Source organism: Ranitomeya imitator, chromosome 4, assembly GCF_032444005.1.
Source record: "Ranitomeya imitator isolate aRanImi1 chromosome 4, aRanImi1.pri, whole genome shotgun sequence".
NCBI classification, from domain to species: Eukaryota; Metazoa; Chordata; class Amphibia; order Anura; family Dendrobatidae; genus Ranitomeya; species Ranitomeya imitator.
Genome location: NC_091285.1, coordinates 16,571,395 through 16,591,767, shown reverse-complemented (window position 1 = coordinate 16,591,767; position 20,373 = coordinate 16,571,395). Strand labels below are relative to the sequence as shown.

The 20,373-nt window shown below is 39.4% G+C and overlaps 1 protein-coding gene across 2 annotated transcripts; it reads right to left on the bottom strand.

Moving 5' to 3' along the window:
* Window positions 1-1,524: 1,524 nt before the first annotated feature.
* ISX (intestine specific homeobox) lies at window positions 1,525-19,144 on the bottom strand. Of its 2 annotated transcripts, none has more exons than XM_069763165.1 (5): window positions 18,475-19,144; window positions 4,691-4,783; window positions 4,329-4,480; window positions 3,813-3,929; window positions 1,525-2,716 (listed from the first exon to the last, which is right to left on the bottom strand). In XM_069763165.1, exons 1-5 carry the CDS (start codon window positions 18,626-18,628, stop codon window positions 2,504-2,506), a joined length of 729 nt encoding a protein of 242 aa, XP_069619266.1. In that variant the 5' UTR covers window positions 18,629-19,144; the 3' UTR covers window positions 1,525-2,503. The 2 variants fall into 2 exon arrangements, with proteins under 2 accessions (XP_069619266.1, XP_069619267.1); XM_069763166.1 differs by having other exon boundaries at window positions 1,680-2,716; window positions 3,813-3,917; window positions 18,475-18,851.
* Window positions 19,145-20,373: the final 1,229 nt, after the last annotated feature.

The following is a 20,373-nucleotide window of genomic DNA, read 5'->3' as shown; positions in this document are numbered from 1 at the left end:
TACAGTATGCTCACTGCTGTGCGCTCACCAGTTTATTGTACGCTCACCTTGTTACAGTATGCTCACTGCTATGCGCTCACTAGTTTATTGTACGCTCACCTCGTCACAGTACGCTCACTGCTGTGCGCTCATCAGTTTATTGTACGCTCACCTCGTCACTGTATGCTCACTGCTGTGCGCTCACCAGTTTATTGCACGCTCACCTCCTCACTGTATGCTCACTGCTGTGCGCTCACCAGTTTATTGTATGCTCACCTCGTCACTGTATGGTCACTGCTGTGCACTCACCAGTTTATTGTACGCTCACCTTGTTACAGTATGCTCACTGCTGTGCACTCACCAGTTTATTGTATGCTCACCTCATCACAGTACGCTCACTGCTGTGCACTCACCAGTTTATTGTACGCTCACCACGTTACAGTATGCTCACTGCTGTGCGCTCACCAGTTTATTGCACGCTCACCTCATCACAGTACGCTCACTGCTGTGCGCTCACCAGTTTATTGTACGCTCACCTCGTCACTGTATGCTCACTGCTATGCGCTCATCAGTTTATTGTACGCTCACCTCGTCACAGTACGCTCACTGCTGTGTGCTCACCAGTTTATTGTACGCGCACCTCATCACAGTATGTTCACTGCTGTGCGCTCACCAGTTTATTGTACGCTCACCTCGTCACAGTACGCTCACTGCTGTGCGCTCACCAGTTTATTGTATGCTCACCTCGTCACTGTATGGTCACTGCTGTGCACTCACCAGTTTATTGTACGCTCACCTCGTCACAGTACGCTCACTGCTGTGTGCTCATCAGTTTATTGTATGCTCACCTCGTCACAGTACGCTCACTGCTGTGCGCTCACCAGTTTATTGTACGCGCACCTCATCACAGTATGTTCACTGCTGTGCGCTCACCAGTTTATTGTACGCTCACCTCGTCACAGTACGCTCACTGCTGTGCGCTCACCAGTTTATTGTATGCTCACCTCGTCACTGTATGGTCACTGCTGTGCACTCACCAGTTTATTGTACGCTCACCTCGTCACAGTACGCTCACTGCTGTGTGCTCATCAGTTTATTGTACGCTCACCTCGTCACAGTACGCTCACTGCTGTGCGCTCATCAGTTTATTGTACGCTCACCTCATCACAGTACGCTCACTGCTGTGCGCTCAGCAGTTTATTGTACGCTCACCTCGTCATAGTACGCTCACTGCTGTGCGCTCATCAGTTTATTGTACGCTCACCTCGTCACAGTACACTCACTGCTGTGCGCTCATCAGTTTATTGTACGCTCACCTCGTCACAGTACGCTCACTGCTGTGCGCTCATCAGTTTATTGTACGCTCACCTCATCACAGTACGCTCATTGCTGTGCGCTCAGCAGTTTATTGTACGCTCACCTCGTCACAGTACGCTCACTGCTGTGCGCTCACCAGTTTATTGTACGCTCACCTCGTCACAGTATGTTCACTGCTGTGCACTCATCAGTTTATTGTACGCTCACCTCGTCACAGTACGCTCACTGCTGTGTGCTCACCAGTTTATTGTACGCTCACCTCGTCACAGTATGCTCACTGCTGTACGCTCATCAGTTTATTGTACGCTCACCTCGTCACTGTATGCTCACTGCTGTGTGCTCATCAGTTTATTGTACGCTCACCTCGTCACAGTACGCTCACTGCTGTGCGTCACCAGTTTATTGTACGCTCACCTCGTCACAGTACGCTCACTGCTGTGCGCTCACCAGTTTATTGTACGCTCACGTCTGAATAATTGCCATGTCGCTGTATGCTCGCGACTATTCTATGTGCTCAGCCCTCCGTATCTCCCAGTTTTTGATAATCCTCTGTGCATCGGCGCATTGGTAACTGTCCTAGATAATTCTATTTTCTTTCCACTTGAGGCTGAAGCAGCAGAATTCTCATCTTCAAATTCCAAGTGAAGGAACATTAAACCCGTCCATTCTGCTTTCCTAGTCCCCAAAAAAGCCCCTGAGCAGATGGGATATCGAAATATCTGGTATCACTTCCACCTTGGAAATTCGTCTCTGGAAACCTTTTTGCTCGTCAATCCGCGATCTTCATTTTCCTCTTTTCGGCCGTATAAATCGTCGCAGCCATCGGTTCGACTCGTCTTCTAAAGTGTTCCCATGGACCCAAGTTAAATAGACTTTGGGAACATCTGCTCGCACTTTCCGCCATTTTCCTACCCCCGCGTCCGGGGTATAAATAAATGATAAGGTGATTTAATTGTTCCTGCGTTCTTGGCGATCTCGCCGCTTGTTTATCTCCATCTCCAGTTTTTAAACAACAGATAAATAGGTTTTTTATGGTGAAGCGTCTCTTGTCGCCCTCCGGAGAGGAGCAATTAACCGCTTGCCGTTAGTTACAGATATATTTCTTCCTCTGATGAAGTGCCGACTCCATCTGCCGTGCATTACGCAGCGCAACTCGTAGCACGAGAATGTCATCCAAACATGAGAGCTTCTCGGTTACCTCTCGAAACTATGTTGGCATGGGCAGAAACCCGCTGTAGCCGAGCCTGTGAGGGAAAGGAACGTAGTAGGGCGCTGGCCTCATTAATATTCGTTGTTGAGACGCTATGGAGGACAAATTGGGCACTAAGGATGCCAAGGAGGTAGCGTGACCTTGAAAGGGTACGTAATACCTATGGGTTGGTTCGATATCGGGGGCCATCTTCATATGTAAGTTGAAGTCCTGCAAAATTAAAGGAAAACAAATCAGTAAGGGAAAATACTAGAAATTTACTAAATTTTCGTTGCCCATTTTATAGACTGCGAGGGAGCAGTGGCCATTAAGAACCTCGTGGGTTGAACTTGTTGGTCTCAGTATTATTCTTTGTGGATGATCAGAGCCATCTTAGGAGATTGGGGTGAAAGTCCGGAAGGAAATAGGTTCCTTTTGGGAAGGTTATAGGCAAAAACTATGGGAGGTCCAAGCTCCTCAAGGGCGGGGCAAGTTTATACTTTAAATACATGGTATACCTCACATATCAGCAAGGATATAGGGAGAATTGAGAAGGGGCGAAATAAAATATGTAATATCTCAAGGCCCATGATCCGAAAAGAAACATTATTATTATTATTTATTACATTATATAGACCGACTTTGTGGAGGTTATCAACAGTGGCGATGGGAACCATTAGGCTTAGGTTTGCCCCATTAGGATTCTTTACTGGTAATTGGAGCCATGAAAGGGTCCCCCTCTTTATAAGGGTCTGGCATGATGGGCATTTCATTAAAATGGGTCTCAAAATGTTTTGCATAGGGTTTTCTAATTATTTCTATGGGGCGTCTATCCCCTCGTGGGCGGTGCTAATTTTCTATTGGTGGCGCACCTTCCATATGGCTATACTAGAAGCTATACAGGAGGGGAAAATATAAGATATATAATGTCCCAAAATCCATGATCCGGAAAGGAAAAATTCTTGAAATGTACTAAATTTAGCAAATTTCTACATTTCATATACAAAAAACATTATTAAAGCACACTATTATTTTTATGAAGCAACCAATCCCTTCATGGGCAGGCTGAATTTTTCTTATGAATGCATAAATGGAGTGGTTCACCTCTCACGTCATCTCTGTAGGGTGAAGGTCTATTTTAATCATTGTTCTGAGACCTCCAGTTCCTCATGGGTGGGGCCAACTTTCTTTATGAATTTGTGTCCACATTCCATATTTACATTGTATTGGGAAACACTTAGATAATGCCCCAGAGCCCATGATGCAATTCCACAAATTCAGATATATCCATGCATGGATCAATACGATCCTTGTGATGTCATCTTACCATAGAATCAGCTTTCGGTGCTGGAATCGTGTCCATTGTAGTAAGGTTCTGAAGGCCTCCAAAATTGCCAAGCTTTTCGTATTTCCGCCATTTAGCGCGACGGTTCTGAAACCAAATCTTATGAAATAAAATATATATATTTAAAAAAAATTATTGATGAAAAATTTTAAAAACCATTAATTTTTTAAAGCTACAGCGCTCCCTTTTAAATATAATTCTGCTTCTAATGGGTAAAACATGGAGACCTGGTGGCTCCAGAATGTACGGGGAATGGGACCACTCGGTGTTGGTGGACACATATGCGCAGTCACTAACTTTTTCCTTACTTTTCAGGGAAGCAGCAGAGCCTCTACATTAGTATAGCTGGGGAGAAGGGCAGATATTTTCAGCTGCCAGATGGGGAAGGAGACTGATTCTGAATAGAAACGGGATCAATGGGGATGCATAGTATGTAGAGGGCATCTACGGAATACTCTTCCTCCCAAACAGTCTTCCAAGCTATAATAATTGAGGTACCTGGACTCGTGTTTCGGGAAGTTTAATCTTTGAGGCCAGCTTGTCTCTTGTCTGAACATCGGGGTAATGTGTCACATGGAAGATCCTCTCCAGCTCCTGGAGTTGCTCCATGCTGAAAGTGGTTCTGATCCGTCTTTTGTTCTTGCGTTCACCTTCATAACAAAGCATCATTTTATATGGAAATGTAAATCCAGGACACACACAAGTACATGACTGCTGTGAGATATGGTGGTAATAAGCGGAACTGAAACACCGCAGCACAGAGTATTTCAGGAGAGACGTATAATGAGCACCACAGATAATAAATAGCATAACGTAGTAATAATCTGATAGAATAGATACTGTACATAACAGTCACTTACTGTGAGGGCTGACCTGCATAGAATCACTCATCTCATCATCACCTTCCTGATGGGAAAAGTCTTCATGTCTGATGTCCGAATGAAAATCTGAACCTAAGGAAATAGAGAAACATAAATATTACTACCGAAAAGTCTACGTGTAAAATGACTCCTCACCAATCTCATAGTATTATAGCAGTTATATTCTTGTACATAGGGGCAGTATTATAGTAGTTATATTCTTGTACATAGGGGCAGTATTATAGTAGTTATATTCTTGTACGTAGGGGCAGTGTTATAGTAGTTATATTCTTGTACATAGGGGCAGTATTATAGTAGTTATATTCTTGTACATAGGGGCAGTATTATAGTAGTTATATTCCTATTACATAGGAGGCAGTATTATAGTAGTTATATTCCTATTACATAGGAGCAGTATTATAGTAGTTATATTCTTGTACATAGGGGCAGTATTATAGTAGTTATATTCTTGTACATAGGGGCAGTATTATAGTAGTTATATTCTTGTACATAGGGGCAGTATTATAGTAGTTATATTCTTGTACATAGGAGCAGTATTATAGTAGTTATATTCTTGTACATAGGGGCAGTATTATAGTAGTTATATTCTTGTACATAGGAGCAGTATTATAGTAGTTATATTCTTGTACATAGGAGCAGTATTATAGTAGTTATATTCTTGTACATAGGGGGCAGTATTATAGTAGTTATATTCTTGTACATAGGGGCAGTATTATAGTAGTTATATTCTTGTACATAGGAGCAGTATTATAGTAGTTATATTCCTATTACATAGGGGCAGTATTATAGTAGTTATATTCCTATTACATAGGAGCAGTATTATAGTAGTTATATTCCTATTACATAGGAGCAGTATTATAGTAGTTATATTCTTGTACATAGGGGCAGTATTATAGTAGTTATATTCTTGTACATAGGGGCAGTATTATAGTAGTTATATTCTTATACATAGGGGCAGTATTATAGTAGTTATATTCTTGTACATAGGAGCAGTATTATAGTAGTTATATTCTTGTACATAGAGCAGTATTATAGTAGTTATATTCTTGTACATAGGAGCAGTATTATAGTAGTTATATTCTTGTACATAGGAGCAGTATTATAGTAGTTATATTCTTGTACATAGGGGCAGTATTATAGTAGTTATATTCTTGTACATAGGAGCAGTATTATAGTAGTTATATTCTTGTACATAGGGGCAGTATTATAGTAGTTATATTCTTGTACATAGGAGCAGTATTATAGTAGTTATATTCTTGTACATAGGAGCAGTATTATAGTAGTTATATTCTTGTACATAGGGGGCAGTATTATAGTAGTTATATTCTTGTACATAGGGGCAGTATTATAGTAGTTATATTCTTGTACATAGGAGCAGTATTATAGTAGTTTTATTCTTGTACATAGGAGCAGTATTATAGTAGTTATATTCTTGTACATAGGGGGCAGTATTATAGTAGTTATATTCTTGTACATAGGGGCAGTATTATAGTAGTTATATTCTTGTACATAGGAGCAGTATTATAGTAGTTATATTCCTATTACATAGGGGCAGTATTATAGTAGTTATATTCCTATTACATAGGAGCAGTATTATAGTAGTTATATTCCTATTACATAGGAGCAGTATTATAGTAGTTATATTCTTGTACATAGGGGCAGTATTATAGTAGTTATATTCTTGTACATAGGGGCAGTATTATAGTAGTTATATTCTTGTACATAGGGGCAGTATTATAGTAGTTATATTCTTGTACATAGGAGCAGTATTATAGTAGTTATATTCTTGTACATAGAGCAGTATTATAGTAGTTATATTCTTGTACATAGGAGCAGTATTATAGTAGTTATATTCTTGTACATAGGAGCAGTATTATAGTAGTTATATTCTTGTACATAGGGAGCAGTATTATAGTAGTTATAGTCTTGTACATAGGACCAGTATTATAGTAGTTACAGTTAGGGCCAGAAATATTTGGACAGTGACACAATTTTCGCGAGTTGGGCTCTGCATGCCACCACATTGGATTTGAAATGAAACCTCTACAACAGAATTCAAGTGCAGATTGTAACGTTTAATTTGAAGGGTTGAACAAAAATATCTGATAGAAAATGTAGGAATTGTACACATTTCTTTACAAACACTCCACATTTTAGGAGGTCAAAAGTAATTGGACAAATAAACATAACCCAAACAAAATATTTTTATTTTCAATATTTTGTTGCAAATCCTTTGGAGGCAATCACTGCCTTAAGTCTGGAACCCATGGACATCACCAAACGCTGGGTTTCCTCCTTCTTGATGCTTTGCCAGGCCTTTACAGCCGCAGCCTTCAGGTCTTGCTTGTTTGTGGGTCTTTCCGTCTTAAGTCTGGATTTGAGCAAGTGAAATGCATGCTCAATTGGGTTTAGATCTGGAGATTGACTTGGCCATTGCAGAATGTTCCACTTTTTGGCACTCATGAACTCCTGGGTAGCTTTGGCTGTATGCTTGGGGTCATTGTCCATCTGTACTATGAAGCGCCGTCCAATCAACTTTGCAGCATTTGGCTGAATCTGGGCTGAAAGTATATCCCGGTACACTTCAGAATTCATCCGGCTACTCTTGTCTGCTCTTATGTCATCAATAAACACAAGTGACCCAGTGCCATTGAAAGCCATGCATGCCCATGCCATCACGTTGCCTCCACCATGTTTTACAGAGGATGTGGTGTGCCTTGGATCATGTGCCGTTCCCTTTCTTCTCCAAACTTTTTTCTTCCCATCATTCTGGTACAGGTTGATCTTTGTCTCATCTGTCCATAGAATACTTTTCCAGAACTGAGCTGGCTTCTTGACGTGTTTTTCTGTCTATTTTTGGTATTGATGAATGGTTTGCATCTAGATGTGAACCCTCTGTATTTACTGTCATGGAGTCTTCTCTTTACTGTTGACTTAGAGACAGATACACCTACTTCACTGAGAGTGTTCTGGACTTCAGTTGATGTTGTGAACGGGTTCTTCTTCACCAAATTAAGTATGCGGCGATCATCCACCACTGTTGTCATCCGTGGACGCCCAGGCCTTTTTGAGTTCCCAAGCTCACCAGTCAATTCCTTTTTTCTCAGAATGTACCCAACTGTTGATTTTGCTACTCCAAGCATGTCTGCTATCTCTCTGATGGATTTTTTCTTTTTTTTCAGCCTCAGGATGTTCTGCTTCACCTCAATTGAGAGTTCCTTTGACGGCATGTTGTCTGCTCACAGCAACAGCTTCCAAATGCAAAACCACACACCTGGAATCCACCCCTGACCTTTTAACTACTTCATTGATTACAGGTTAACGAGGGAGACGCCTTCAGAGTTAATTGCAGCCCTTAGAGTCCATTGTCCAATTACTTTTGGTCCCTTGAAAAAGAGGATGCTATGCATTACAGAGCTATGATTCCTAAACCCTTTCTCCGATTTGGATGTGGAAACTATCATATTGCAGCTGGGAGTGTGCACTTTCAGCCCATATTATATATATAATTGTATTTCTGAACATGTTTTTGTAAACAGCTAAAATAACAAAACTTGTGTCACTGTCCAAATATTTCTGGCCCTAACTGTATATTCTTGTACATAGGAGCAGTATTATAGTAGTTATATTCTTGTACATAGGAGCAGTATTATAGTAGTTATATTCTTGTACATAGGAGCAGTATTATAGTAGTTATATTCTTGTACATAGGAGCAGTATTATAGTAGTTATATTCTTGTACATAGGGGGCAGTATTATAGTAGTTATAGTCTTGTACATAGGAGCAGTATTATAGTAGTTATATTCTTGTACATAGGAGCAGTATTATAGTAGTTATATTATGGAAACAGGAACACATGGGCTACTTGCACAGTGAACAAGTCTGTATGATCATGTTCACACACCACCAAGAAACCTGAAGACACAAAAGAGAATGGTAAAACCAAAAACACTCAGTTTGAAAAAATGTTTGCAGTAATCCGCAAGTGCTAGTAAAAGATGTAAATAACAGGGTATTTGGTTGATACGTTTTTTGCAAAAAATGTATACTAAGCTGCTCTACCAATCTTCACGGTATACCCTTATCAGAGCAGTCCTAACTAATGTATGCAATCCCTATCTGATGTATTTAAAAACCTGATCATCTGTATATTACCTGTGTGAACAGGGTTCAGAGAGGAAAAATCCATGTGTGCATACAGGGCAGAACAGCTTTTGTGCAGCTAGCCCAAGAGGAGTGGTGGAACTCCCCAGTCTTGTAGACACAAGAGAACAATCATGGAAACAGGAACACATGGGCTACTTGGTGGTGTGTGAACATGTTCTTACAGACTTGTTCACTGTGCAAGTAGCCCATGTGTTCCTGTTTCCATGATATGTATGCACACATGGATTTTTCCTCTCTGAACCCTGTTCACACAGGTAATATACAGATGATCAGGTTTTTAAATACATCAGATAGGGATTGCATACATTAGTTAGGACTGCTCTGATAAGGGTATACCGTGAAGATTGGTAGAGCAGCTTAGTATACATTTTTTGCAAAAAACGTATCAACCAAATACCCTGTTATTTACATCTTTTACTAGCACTTGCGGATTACTGCAAACATTTTTTCAAACTGAGTGTTTTTGGTTTTACCATTCTCTTTTGTGTCTTTTAGTTATATTATTGTACATAGGAGCAGTATTATAGTAGTTATAGTCTTGTACATAGGGACAGTATTATAGTAGTTATATTCTTGTACATAGGGGCAGTATTATAGTACTTATATTCTTGTACATAGGGGCAGTATTATAGTAGTTATATTCTTGTACATAGGAGGCAGTATTATAATAGTTATATTCTTGTACATAGGAGCAGTATTATAGTAGTTATATTATTGTACATAGGAGCAGTATTATAGTAGTTATAGTCTTGTACATAGGGACAGTATTATAGTAGTTATATTCTTGTACATAGGGGCAGTATTATAGTAGTTATATTCTTGTACATAGGAGCAGTATTATAGTAGTTATATTCTTGTACATAGGAGGCAGTATTATAGTAGTTATATTCTTGTACATAGGAGCAGTATTATAGTAGTTATATTCTTGTACATAGGAGGCAGTATTATAGTAGTTATATTCTTGTACATAGGAGGCAGTATTATAGTAGTTATATTCTTGTACATAGGAGGCAGTATTATAGTAGTTATATTCTTGTACATAGGGGCAGTATTATAGTAGTTATATTCTTGTACATAGGAGGCAGTATTATAGTAGTTATATTCTTGTACATAGGAGCAGTATTATAGTAGTTATATTATTGTACATAGGAGCAGTATTATAGTAGTTATAGTCTTGTACATAGGGGCAGTATTATAGTAGTTATATTCCTGTACATAGGAGCAGTATTATAGTAGTTATATTATTGTACATAGGAGCAGTATTATAGTAGTTATAGTCTTGTACATAGGGGCAGTATTATAGTAGTTATATTCTTGTACATAGGAGGCAGTATTATAGTAGTTATAGTCTTGTACATAGGAGCAGTATTATAGTAGTTATATTCTTGTACATAGGAGCAGTATTATAGTAGTTATATTATTGTACATAGGAGCAGTATTATAGTAGTTATATTCTTGTACATAGGGGCAGTATTATATTAGTTATATTCTTGTACATAGGAGCAGTATTATAGTAGTTATATTCTTATATATAGGGGCAGTATTATAGTAGTTATATTCTTGTACATAGGGGCAGTATTATAGTAGTTATATTCTTGTACATAGGGACAGTATTATAGTAGTTATATTCTTGTACATAGGGGCAGTATTATAGTAGTTATATTCTTGTACATAGGAGCAGTATTATAGTAGTTATATTCTTATATATAGGGGCAGTATTATAGTAGTTATATTCTTGCACATAGGGGCAGTATTATAGTAGTTATATTCTTGTACATCGGGGTAGTATTATGGTAGTTATATTCTTGTACATAGGAGCAGTATTATAGTAGTTATATTCTTGTACATAGGAGCAGTATTATAGTAGTTATATTCTTCTACATAGGGGCAGTATTATATTAGTTATATTCTTGTACATAGGGGCAGTATTATATTAGTTATATTCTTGTACATAGGAGAGCAGTATTATATTAGTTATATTCTTGTACATAGGAGCAGTATTATAGTAGTTATATTCTTGTACATAGGAGCAGTATTATAGTAGTTAGAGCAGTATTATATTAGTTATATTCTTGTACATAGGAGCAGTATTATAGTAGTTATATTCTTGTACATAGGAGGCAGTATTATAGTAGTTATATTCTTGTACATAGGGGCAGTATTATAGTAGTTATATTCTTGTACATAGGAGGCAGTATTATAGTAGTTATATTCTTGTACATAGGAGCAGTATTATAGTAGTTATATTATTGTACATAGGAGCAGTATTATAGTAGTTATAGTCTTGTACATAGGGGCAGTATTATAGTAGTTATATTCCTGTACATAGGAGCAGTATTATAGTAGTTATATTATTGTACATAGGAGCAGTATTATAGTAGTTATAGTCTTGTACATAGGGGCAGTATTATAGTAGTTATATTCTTGTACATAGGAGGCAGTATTATAGTAGTTATAGTCTTGTACATAGGAGCAGTATTATAGTAGTTATATTCTTGTACATAGGAGCAGTATTATAGTAGTTATATTATTGTACATAGGAGCAGTATTATAGTAGTTATATTCTTGTACATAGGGGCAGTATTATATTAGTTATATTCTTGTACATAGGAGCAGTATTATAGTAGTTATATTCTTATATATAGGGGCAGTATTATAGTAGTTATATTCTTGCACATAGGAGCAGTATTATAGTAGTTATATTCTTGTACATAGGGGCAGTATTATAGTAGTTATATTCTTGTACATAGGGACAGTATTATAGTAGTTATATTCTTGTACATAGGGGCAGTATTATAGTAGTTATATTCTTGTACATAGGAGCAGTATTATAGTAGTTATATTCTTATATATAGGGGCAGTATTATAGTAGTTATATTCTTGCATATAGGGGCAGTATTATAGTAGTTATATTCTTGTACATCGGGGTAGTATTATGGTAGTTATATTCTTGTGCATAGGAGCAGTATTATAGTAGTTATATTCTTGTACATAGGAGCAGTATTATAGTAGTTATATTCTTCTACATAGGGGCAGTATTATATTAGTTATATTCTTGTACATAGGGGCAGTATTATATTAGTTATATTCTTGTACATAGGAGAGCAGTATTATATTAGTTATATTCTTGTACATAGGAGCAGTATTATAGTAGTTATATTCTTGTACATAGGAGCAGTATTATAGTAGTTATATTCTTGTACATAGGAGCAGTATTATAGTAGTTATATTCTTGTACATAGGGGCAGTATTAGAGTATTTATATTCTTGTACATAGGGGCAGTATTATAGTAGTTATATTCTTGTACATAGGAGCAGTATTATAGTAGTTATATTCTTGTACATAGGTGTAGTATTATAGCAGTTATATTCTTGTACATAGAGGCAGTATTATAGTAGTTATATTCTTGTACATAGGAGCAGTATTATAGTAGTTATATTCTTGTACATAGGAGCAGTATTATAGTAGTTATATTCTTGTACATAGAGGCAGTATTATAGTGGTTATATTCTTGCACATAGGGGCAGTATTATAGTAGTTATATTCTTGTACATAGGGGACAGTATTATAGTAGTTATATTCTTGTACATAGGGGCAGTATTATAGTAGTTATATTCTTGTACATAGGGGCAGTATTATAGTAGTTATATTCCTGTACATAGGAGCAGTATTATAGTAGTTATATTCTTGTACATAGGAGCAGTATTATAGTAGTTATATTCTTGTACATAGTGGCAGTATTATAGCAGTTATATTCTTGTACATAGGAGCAGTATTATAGTAGTTATATTCTTGTACATAGGAGCAGTATTATAGTAGTTATATTCTTCTACATAGGGGCAGTATTATATTAGTTATATTCTTGTACATAGGGGCAGTATTATATTAGTTATATTCTTGTACATAGGAGAGCAGTATTATATTAGTTATATTCTTGTACATAGGGGACAGTATTATAGTAGTTATATTCTTGTACATAGGGGCAGTATTATAGTAGTTATATTCTTGTACATAGGGGCAGTATTATAGTAGTTATATTCCTGTACATAGGAGCAGTATTATAGTAGTTATATTCTTGTACATAGGAGCAGTATTATAGTAGTTATATTCTTGTACATCGGGGTAGTATTATGGTAGTTATATTCTTGTGCATAGGAGCAGTATTATAGTAGTTATATTCTTGTACATAGGAGCAGTATTATAGTAGTTATATTCTTCTACATAGGGGCAGTATTATATTAGTTATATTCTTGTACATAGGGGCAGTATTATATTAGTTATATTCTTGTACATAGGAGAGCAGTATTATATTAGTTATATTCTTGTACATAGGAGCAGTATTATAGTAGTTATATTCTTGTACATAGGAGCAGTATTATAGTAGTTATATTCTTGTACATAGGAGCAGTATTATAGTAGTTATATTCTTGTACATAGGGGCAGTATTAGAGTATTTATATTCTTGTACATAGGGGCAGTATTATAGTAGTTATATTCTTGTACATAGGAGCAGTATTATAGTAGTTATATTCTTGTACATAGGTGTAGTATTATAGCAGTTATATTCTTGTACATAGAGGCAGTATTATAGTAGTTATATTCTTGTACATAGGAGCAGTATTATAGTAGTTATATTCTTGTACATAGGAGCAGTATTATAGTAGTTATATTCTTGTACATAGAGGCAGTATTATAGTGGTTATATTCTTGCACATAGGGGCAGTATTATAGTAGTTATATTCTTGTACATAGGGGACAGTATTATAGTAGTTATATTCTTGTACATAGGGGCAGTATTATAGTAGTTATATTCTTGTACATAGGGGCAGTATTATAGTAGTTATATTCCTGTACATAGGAGCAGTATTATAGTAGTTATATTCTTGTACATAGGAGCAGTATTATAGTAGTTATATTCTTGTACATAGTGGCAGTATTATAGCAGTTATATTCTTGTACATAGGAGCAGTATTATAGTAGTTATATTCTTGTACATAGGAGCAGTATTATAGTAGTTATATTCTTGTACATAGGGGCAGTATTATAGTGGTTATTTTCTTGCACATAGGGGGCAGCACTTTCCAGTAACACGGTGAAGAGCAGGCATGCTGGAGAACTTTACACTGTAGTCCATATTTTTTTGTACTGGGAATTACTGTCCCATTTGATTGACATTAGACGGATTAGTATTTCCATCACATATATAACTTGTGCATATTAATATAATGATAAATCTTCAGATCTTCCCGCGGTGGGTGAGCGCCATCAGATATTGCGATGAGCCCAGACAGCCATAACTCAGCGCTCTCCTGAAATTGCTCATATTGGAAATGTAAGAGTTTAATAGAAGTCATTAATTCCCCGGATTCTTCTTTTTTTGCTTCTCCACAAAACTCTTGTTAAAGTTTTTTTTAGGAAACTTATGGAGTGTTGCCTTATCAGGATGGGCCGAAGAGTTTTTAATTCATCATCGGGTCCCCTATTTACATCCGGACGCCCCTTTAAAACGTTCCTTCTTTTAATATTTTTTTTTGTGTTCTATTATGAAAATTGCCGCCCAGTCGCATAGTGAAGATTACACTACATTACCGATGGGATTTAACTTCCTCGCTGAGCGAAAAATGGGAATGTGGCGCTCGCCCTCTGAAGTTGTAAATGGGTTCAACATAAAACTTTGTTAAAGGGCAACGAGCGTGAAGAATCTCATCACACGCCGTAATCTGCGGTGTAAATGTTGTCACGGACGTTTAACGCGTGACATTTCCAGTGTGTGGTCAGAAAAAAAAAAGGCGACATCCCGAGGGAAGACACTGCATTTCTGTCCTGAAATACTCTGTGCCGTTGGGGTACTCACTAGTGGTACAACACATGGGGTGTAGTGTTTTTGGCATTACATAGCGGTATTTTGTCGGTTGTGTTTGGAAATATTACGTCAGCTCTGAGGAACAGCCAAACACTGCAACAAAGGGTGAGGTTGTGAAAGACGGCTTTGTGTCACTGGTCGTAAACCGTGACAAAACTAAGAACAGCAAGGTAGTTATACTGCATCGGCAAGGGGTCTCCCAGGCAAGGATTTCGATATAGACTGGGAGGTATCAGTATATATTGTACCAAGAAATGGGCCATGTTGAGGATCGAAGACTCGGTGGTCGGCCAAGGACACTTAGTGCAGGAGATGAAGGACACATCACGTTACTTCCCTACAAAATTGTTCAGTATCCAGCAGTGGCATCAACTCAGAACTGGCAGCAACGAGTGGGACTCACCTACATCCATCTACTGTTCAGAGACATTTGGTCTTCAGTTCACCTGCTTAACCCTATTGCACAGTACTGTTTGCGGTAGTATTATATTGGCACGATCTGGCAGAATTATGTAGCTTGAGTAGGTCAGCAATATCATGGTAAGATATAGTGTTGTGGAGTGGGCTGCATATGGTAGTGTTATGTAGGCACTATATAGTGGTATTACATGGGCTGTTATAGAAGTATTTTGTAGACTCTTACTGGGAGTACTAATGTACCTGGACTGGTTATTACGGATTATTATTCAGGCAGTATGTAGTGCTTTTATATGGGAACTACATGGCAGTGGTGTTATGTAGACACTAGCATTGCACTTTACAACGTCATGATGTGAGCTGGATGTGGCGGTATTGTCTTGGCACCATATGGTGGTATTATGTGGGTTGTCTATGGGTTCTTACTAACAGATGTAATGTATTTGTATACTACAGATCATACTATTATGTGAGTTGTATATAGCAGTATTATGTTAGCAATGTATATCTGTATTATCTGGGCTGTACATAGCAGTACAATCTTGGTACTAAATACGATATGTAGACTGCATAACTGTAGTATTGGCTTGGCACTGCTGGTATTATATCGGCTTTATATGGCAATAACATCTTGACGCTATATTTTTGTACTATGTGAGGTCTATCATCTTGGCACAAGATAGTTGTGTTTTTTTCACTGTATAGGGCAGTATTATGTGGATTATTTATGGTAGTATCATGTTGGCTCTATATGGTGGTATTATGTCCGCTATATAGACAGTATCATTTTGTCACTGTAAGGCTGTACTACAGTGCTTTGCGATAGTATTCAGCCCCCTGGAACCTTTCACCCTTTTCCCACATATCATGCATCAAACATAAAGATACCAAATGTAAATTTTTGGTGAAGAACCAACAAGTGGAACACAATTGTGAAGTTGAACGAAATTTATTGGTTATTTTTAAATATTTGTGGAATTTCAAACACTGAAAAGTGGGGCGTGCAATATTATTCGGCCCCTTTACTTTCAGTGCAGAAGTTCATTGTGGATCTCTGAATGATCCAATGTTGTCCTAAATGCCTAATGATGATAGATATAATCCACCGGTGTGTGATCAAGTCTCTGTATAAATGCACCTGCTCTGTGATAGTCTCAGGGTTCTGTGTGGAGCACAGAGAGCATCATGAAGACCAAGGAACACAACAGGCAGGTCCGTGATACTGTTGTGGAGAAGTTTAAACCAGGATTTGGATACAAAATGATTTCTAAAACTTTAAACATCCCAAGGAGCACTGTGCAAACGATCATATTGAAATGGAAGGAGTATCATACCGCTGCAAATCTACCAAGATCCGGCCGTCCCTCTAAACTTCCATCTCAGACAAGGAGAAGACTGATCAGAGATGCAGCCAAGAGGCCCATGATCACTCTGGATGAACTGCAGAGATCTACAGCTGAGGTGGGACAGTCTGTCCATAGGACAACAATCAGTCGTACACTGCACAAATCTGGCCTTTATGGAAGAGTGTCAAGAAGAAAGCCATTTCTCAAAGATATCCATAAAAAAAGTGTCGTTTAAAGTTTGCCACAAGCCACCTGGGAGACACCAAACATGTGGAAGAAGGTGCTCTGGTCAGATGAAACCAAAATCGAACTTTTTGGCAACAATGCGAAACGATATGTTTGGCGTAAAGGCAACACAGCTCATCACCCTGAACACACCATCCCCACTGTCAAACATGGTGGTGGCAGCATCATGGTTTGGGCCTGCTGTTCTTCAGCAGGGACAGGGAAGATGGATAAAATTGATGGGAAGATGAATGGAGCCAAATACAGGACCATTCTTGAAGAAAATCTGTTGGAGTCTGCAAAAGACCGGAGACTGGGACGGAGATTTGTCTTCAATGATCCCAAGACAATGATCCCAAACATAAAGCAAAATCTACACTGGAATGGATCACAAATAAACGTATCCAGGTGTTAGAATGGACAAGTCACAGTCCAGACCTCAATCCAATGGAGAATCTGTGGAAAGAGCCGAAAACTGCTGTTCACAAACGATCTCCACCAAACCTCACTGAGCTCCAGCTGTTTGCCAAGGAAGAATGGGCGAGAATTTCAGTCTCTCCATGTACAAAACTGATAGAGACAGAACCCAAGCGACTTGTAATCGCAGCAAAAGGGGCGCAACAAAGTATTAAGTTACAGGGGCCGAATAATATTGCACCCCCCACTATTCAGTGTTTGAATTTCCACAAAAATGTAAAATAACCAATAAATTTCGTTCAACTTCACAATTGTGTTCCACTTGTTGTTGATTCTTCACCAAAAATTTACATTTGGTATCTTTATGTTTGAAGCCTGATACGTGGGAAAAGGTTGGAAAGTTGCAGGGAGCCGAATACTTTTGCAAGGCGCTGTATGTGGTCTGTATATAGCAGTATCATGTTGGCACTATAAGGTGGTATTATTTGGGTTGTTTATGGCAATACCATCCTGGTACTATTTGTTGGTATTATCTTGGCACTATATAACCGTATTATGTGGGCTGTGTATGGCAGTATCATGTTGGCACTACAAAGTGGTATTTTGTTGGCTGTATACGGCAATATCATCTTGGTACTATTAGGTAGTATTATTTAGGGTTGCAGCATTTTCATAGCATTTAAAGGTGCTATAATATGGGCTCTATATGGCAATACCATCCTGGTAATACTGTGTGGCTTGTACATGGCAGTATCATATGCTCATTATATGGCGGTATTATGTAGGCTTTATATGACAATACAGTGCAGGCACTGTTGAATAGTTTTGCGTTGTAAATAGCAATATCATCTGGGAACTACCTAGTAGTAACATCTTGGAACTAAATGGTGGTATTATATGGGCTGTATGTAGCAATATCATCCTGGCGCTATTTGGTTGTATTATGTGGGTGTATATGGCAGTGTCATCTGGGCAGTACATGGCCGTAACATGTAGGCTGTACACAACAGTATCATCATGGCACTATATGGTGGTATTATGTGTGCTGTATATGGCTGCAGCGTCTCAGCGCTGTATTGCAGTGTTTATAACGTATTCTATATACATATACTGTAGCAGAGCTGAGTTTGTCAGTGCAAAAGCGCAATTCTGAGTGTTAATGCGGCGTACCGCGCACCCCGTAATTCGGGTCAGGTGTCGGACCACCACGGACAAGACATATCCAATTGTAGCAGAGCTAAATTAGCGCACTGTTCTATCATCACGCCAAACAACCCGCTCAGCTCTGCTACGTCATCGCCTCCTTTCGTACATACAGACGCTTACCGGCAGGCGATTCCTGAGGATCCTTTTTTGAGGAATATTCCCGGTTTGTGTTTTCCTTGGAGGCTGAAGACGGTTTCTTCAATATCTCTTCTATAGAGTAGGATAAATACGGTTTTGGCGATGTGCGGCAGGGCGTCATGGAGCCGGGATCCATGGCTGTGAGCGCCGGACACCAGGTCTGTACAAGGTCTGACCGGTTATTATAAACTTCCTATGGAGAATAGATGCTCAACCTCCGGAGGCTGCAGCTAAAGCCGTGGAAACTTCCCCGTATCTCCCGACACATAGTCCGGCCGATATCAGTAGGGTTAGTCTTACAGGTGACATCCTCCGTCTTGGAGGAACACACCCTGCTCACCCGGAATTACGCCATAAGTGACACCCGACGCCTGGGATTGGGATTAGTCCCATCGAGATAATATAATGTCCACCTGCGGGGCGTCATCCATTCGTTACACATTACTCCATCCACAGTCCATGGAAGACAGTGCTTCTACAGCTAACGTCCTCTATTGTTCTCTGTTATCAGCCATGGTAATAACACAAGTGACAATTCCCTGTCCCCGATTTATGTCACATATCTCCAGAGGTGAGACTGACATCAGATGCCCCTGTTATTACGCTCCCGCACTATTATAAGCTGGCAGCATTCTCCATGTCTCCGGTACAGACCGATGGCCGATCTCCACCTTCTTTGCTCAGAGCTCAGTCCTCCTATTACTGAGTAACCAGATTACAGGTAGCCGTCACTTTAACCCCTTCTGTAATCGGTGGTCAGCGGCAGCTCGACGCACGTGAGACCTGGTGGGCAGTGGGATTACCTGCTTCATATAGTGTCGTCACTGTCCTCTGCCCAAGGCCGACAATGGCCAGTGCCCACAAGTGTCAATGTCACTGTCCTGTACCCCGAGTGTCATTATCCTGTACCCCGAATGTCAGCGTCATTATCCTGTACCCCGAGTGTCATTATCCTGTACCCCGAGTGTCATTATCCTGTACCCCGAATGTCAGCGTCATTATCCTGTACCCCGAGTGTCATTATCCTGTACCCCGAGTGTCATTATCCTGTACCCCGAATGTCAGCGTCATTATCCTGTACCCCGAGTGTCAGCGTCATTATCCTGTACCCCGAGTGTCAGTGTCATTATCCTGTACCCCGAGTGTCAGTGTCATTATCCTGTACCCCGAGTGTCAGTGTCATTATCCTGTACCCCGAGTGTCAGCGTCATTATCCTGTACCCCGAGTGTCAGTGCCATTATCCTGTACCCCGAGTGTCAGCGTCATTATCCTGTACCCCGAGTGTCAGTGTCATTATCCTGTACCCCGAGTGTCAGTGTCATTATCCTGTACCCCGAGTGTCAGCGTCATTATCCTGTACCCCGAGTGTCAGCGTCATTATCCTGTACCCCGAGTGTCAGTGTCATTATCCCGTACCCCGAGTGTCAGTGTCATTATCCTGTACCCCGAGTGTCATTATCCTGTACCCCGAGTGTCAGTGTCATTATCCTGTACCCCGAGTGTCATTATCCTGTACCCCGAGTGTCATTATCCTGTACCCCGAGTGTCAGTGTCATTATCCTGTACCCCGAATGTCAGCGTCATTATCCTGTACCCCGAGTGTCAGCGTCACTGTCCTGTACCCCGAGTGTCATTATCCTGTACCCCGAGTGTCATTATCCTGTACCCCGAGTGTCAGTGTCATTATCCTGTACCCCGAGTGTCAGTGTCATTATCCTGTACCCCGAGTGTCAGCGTCATTATCCTGTACCCCGAGTGTCAGTGTCATTATCCTGTACCCCGAGTGTCATTATCCTGTACCCCGAGTGTCATTATCCTGTACCCCGAGTGTCAGTGTCATTATCCTGTACCCCGAGTGTCAGTGTCATTATCCTGTACCC

Excerpts from the sequence above, each read along its gene's own strand:
- ISX (XM_069763165.1), bottom strand. The coding sequence starts at position 18,628 with ATGGATCCCGGCTCCATGACGCCCTGCCGCACATCGCCAAAACCGTAT. Across the intron at positions 4,784-18,474 it reads TCCTCAGGAATCGCCTGCCG|GTTCAGATTTTCATTCGGAC; the intron begins GTAAGCGTCTGT and ends CTATTTCCTTAG. Across the intron at positions 2,717-3,812 it reads CACCGAAAGCTGATTCTATG|GACTTCAACTTACATATGAA; the intron begins GTAAGATGACAT and ends TTAATTTTGCAG.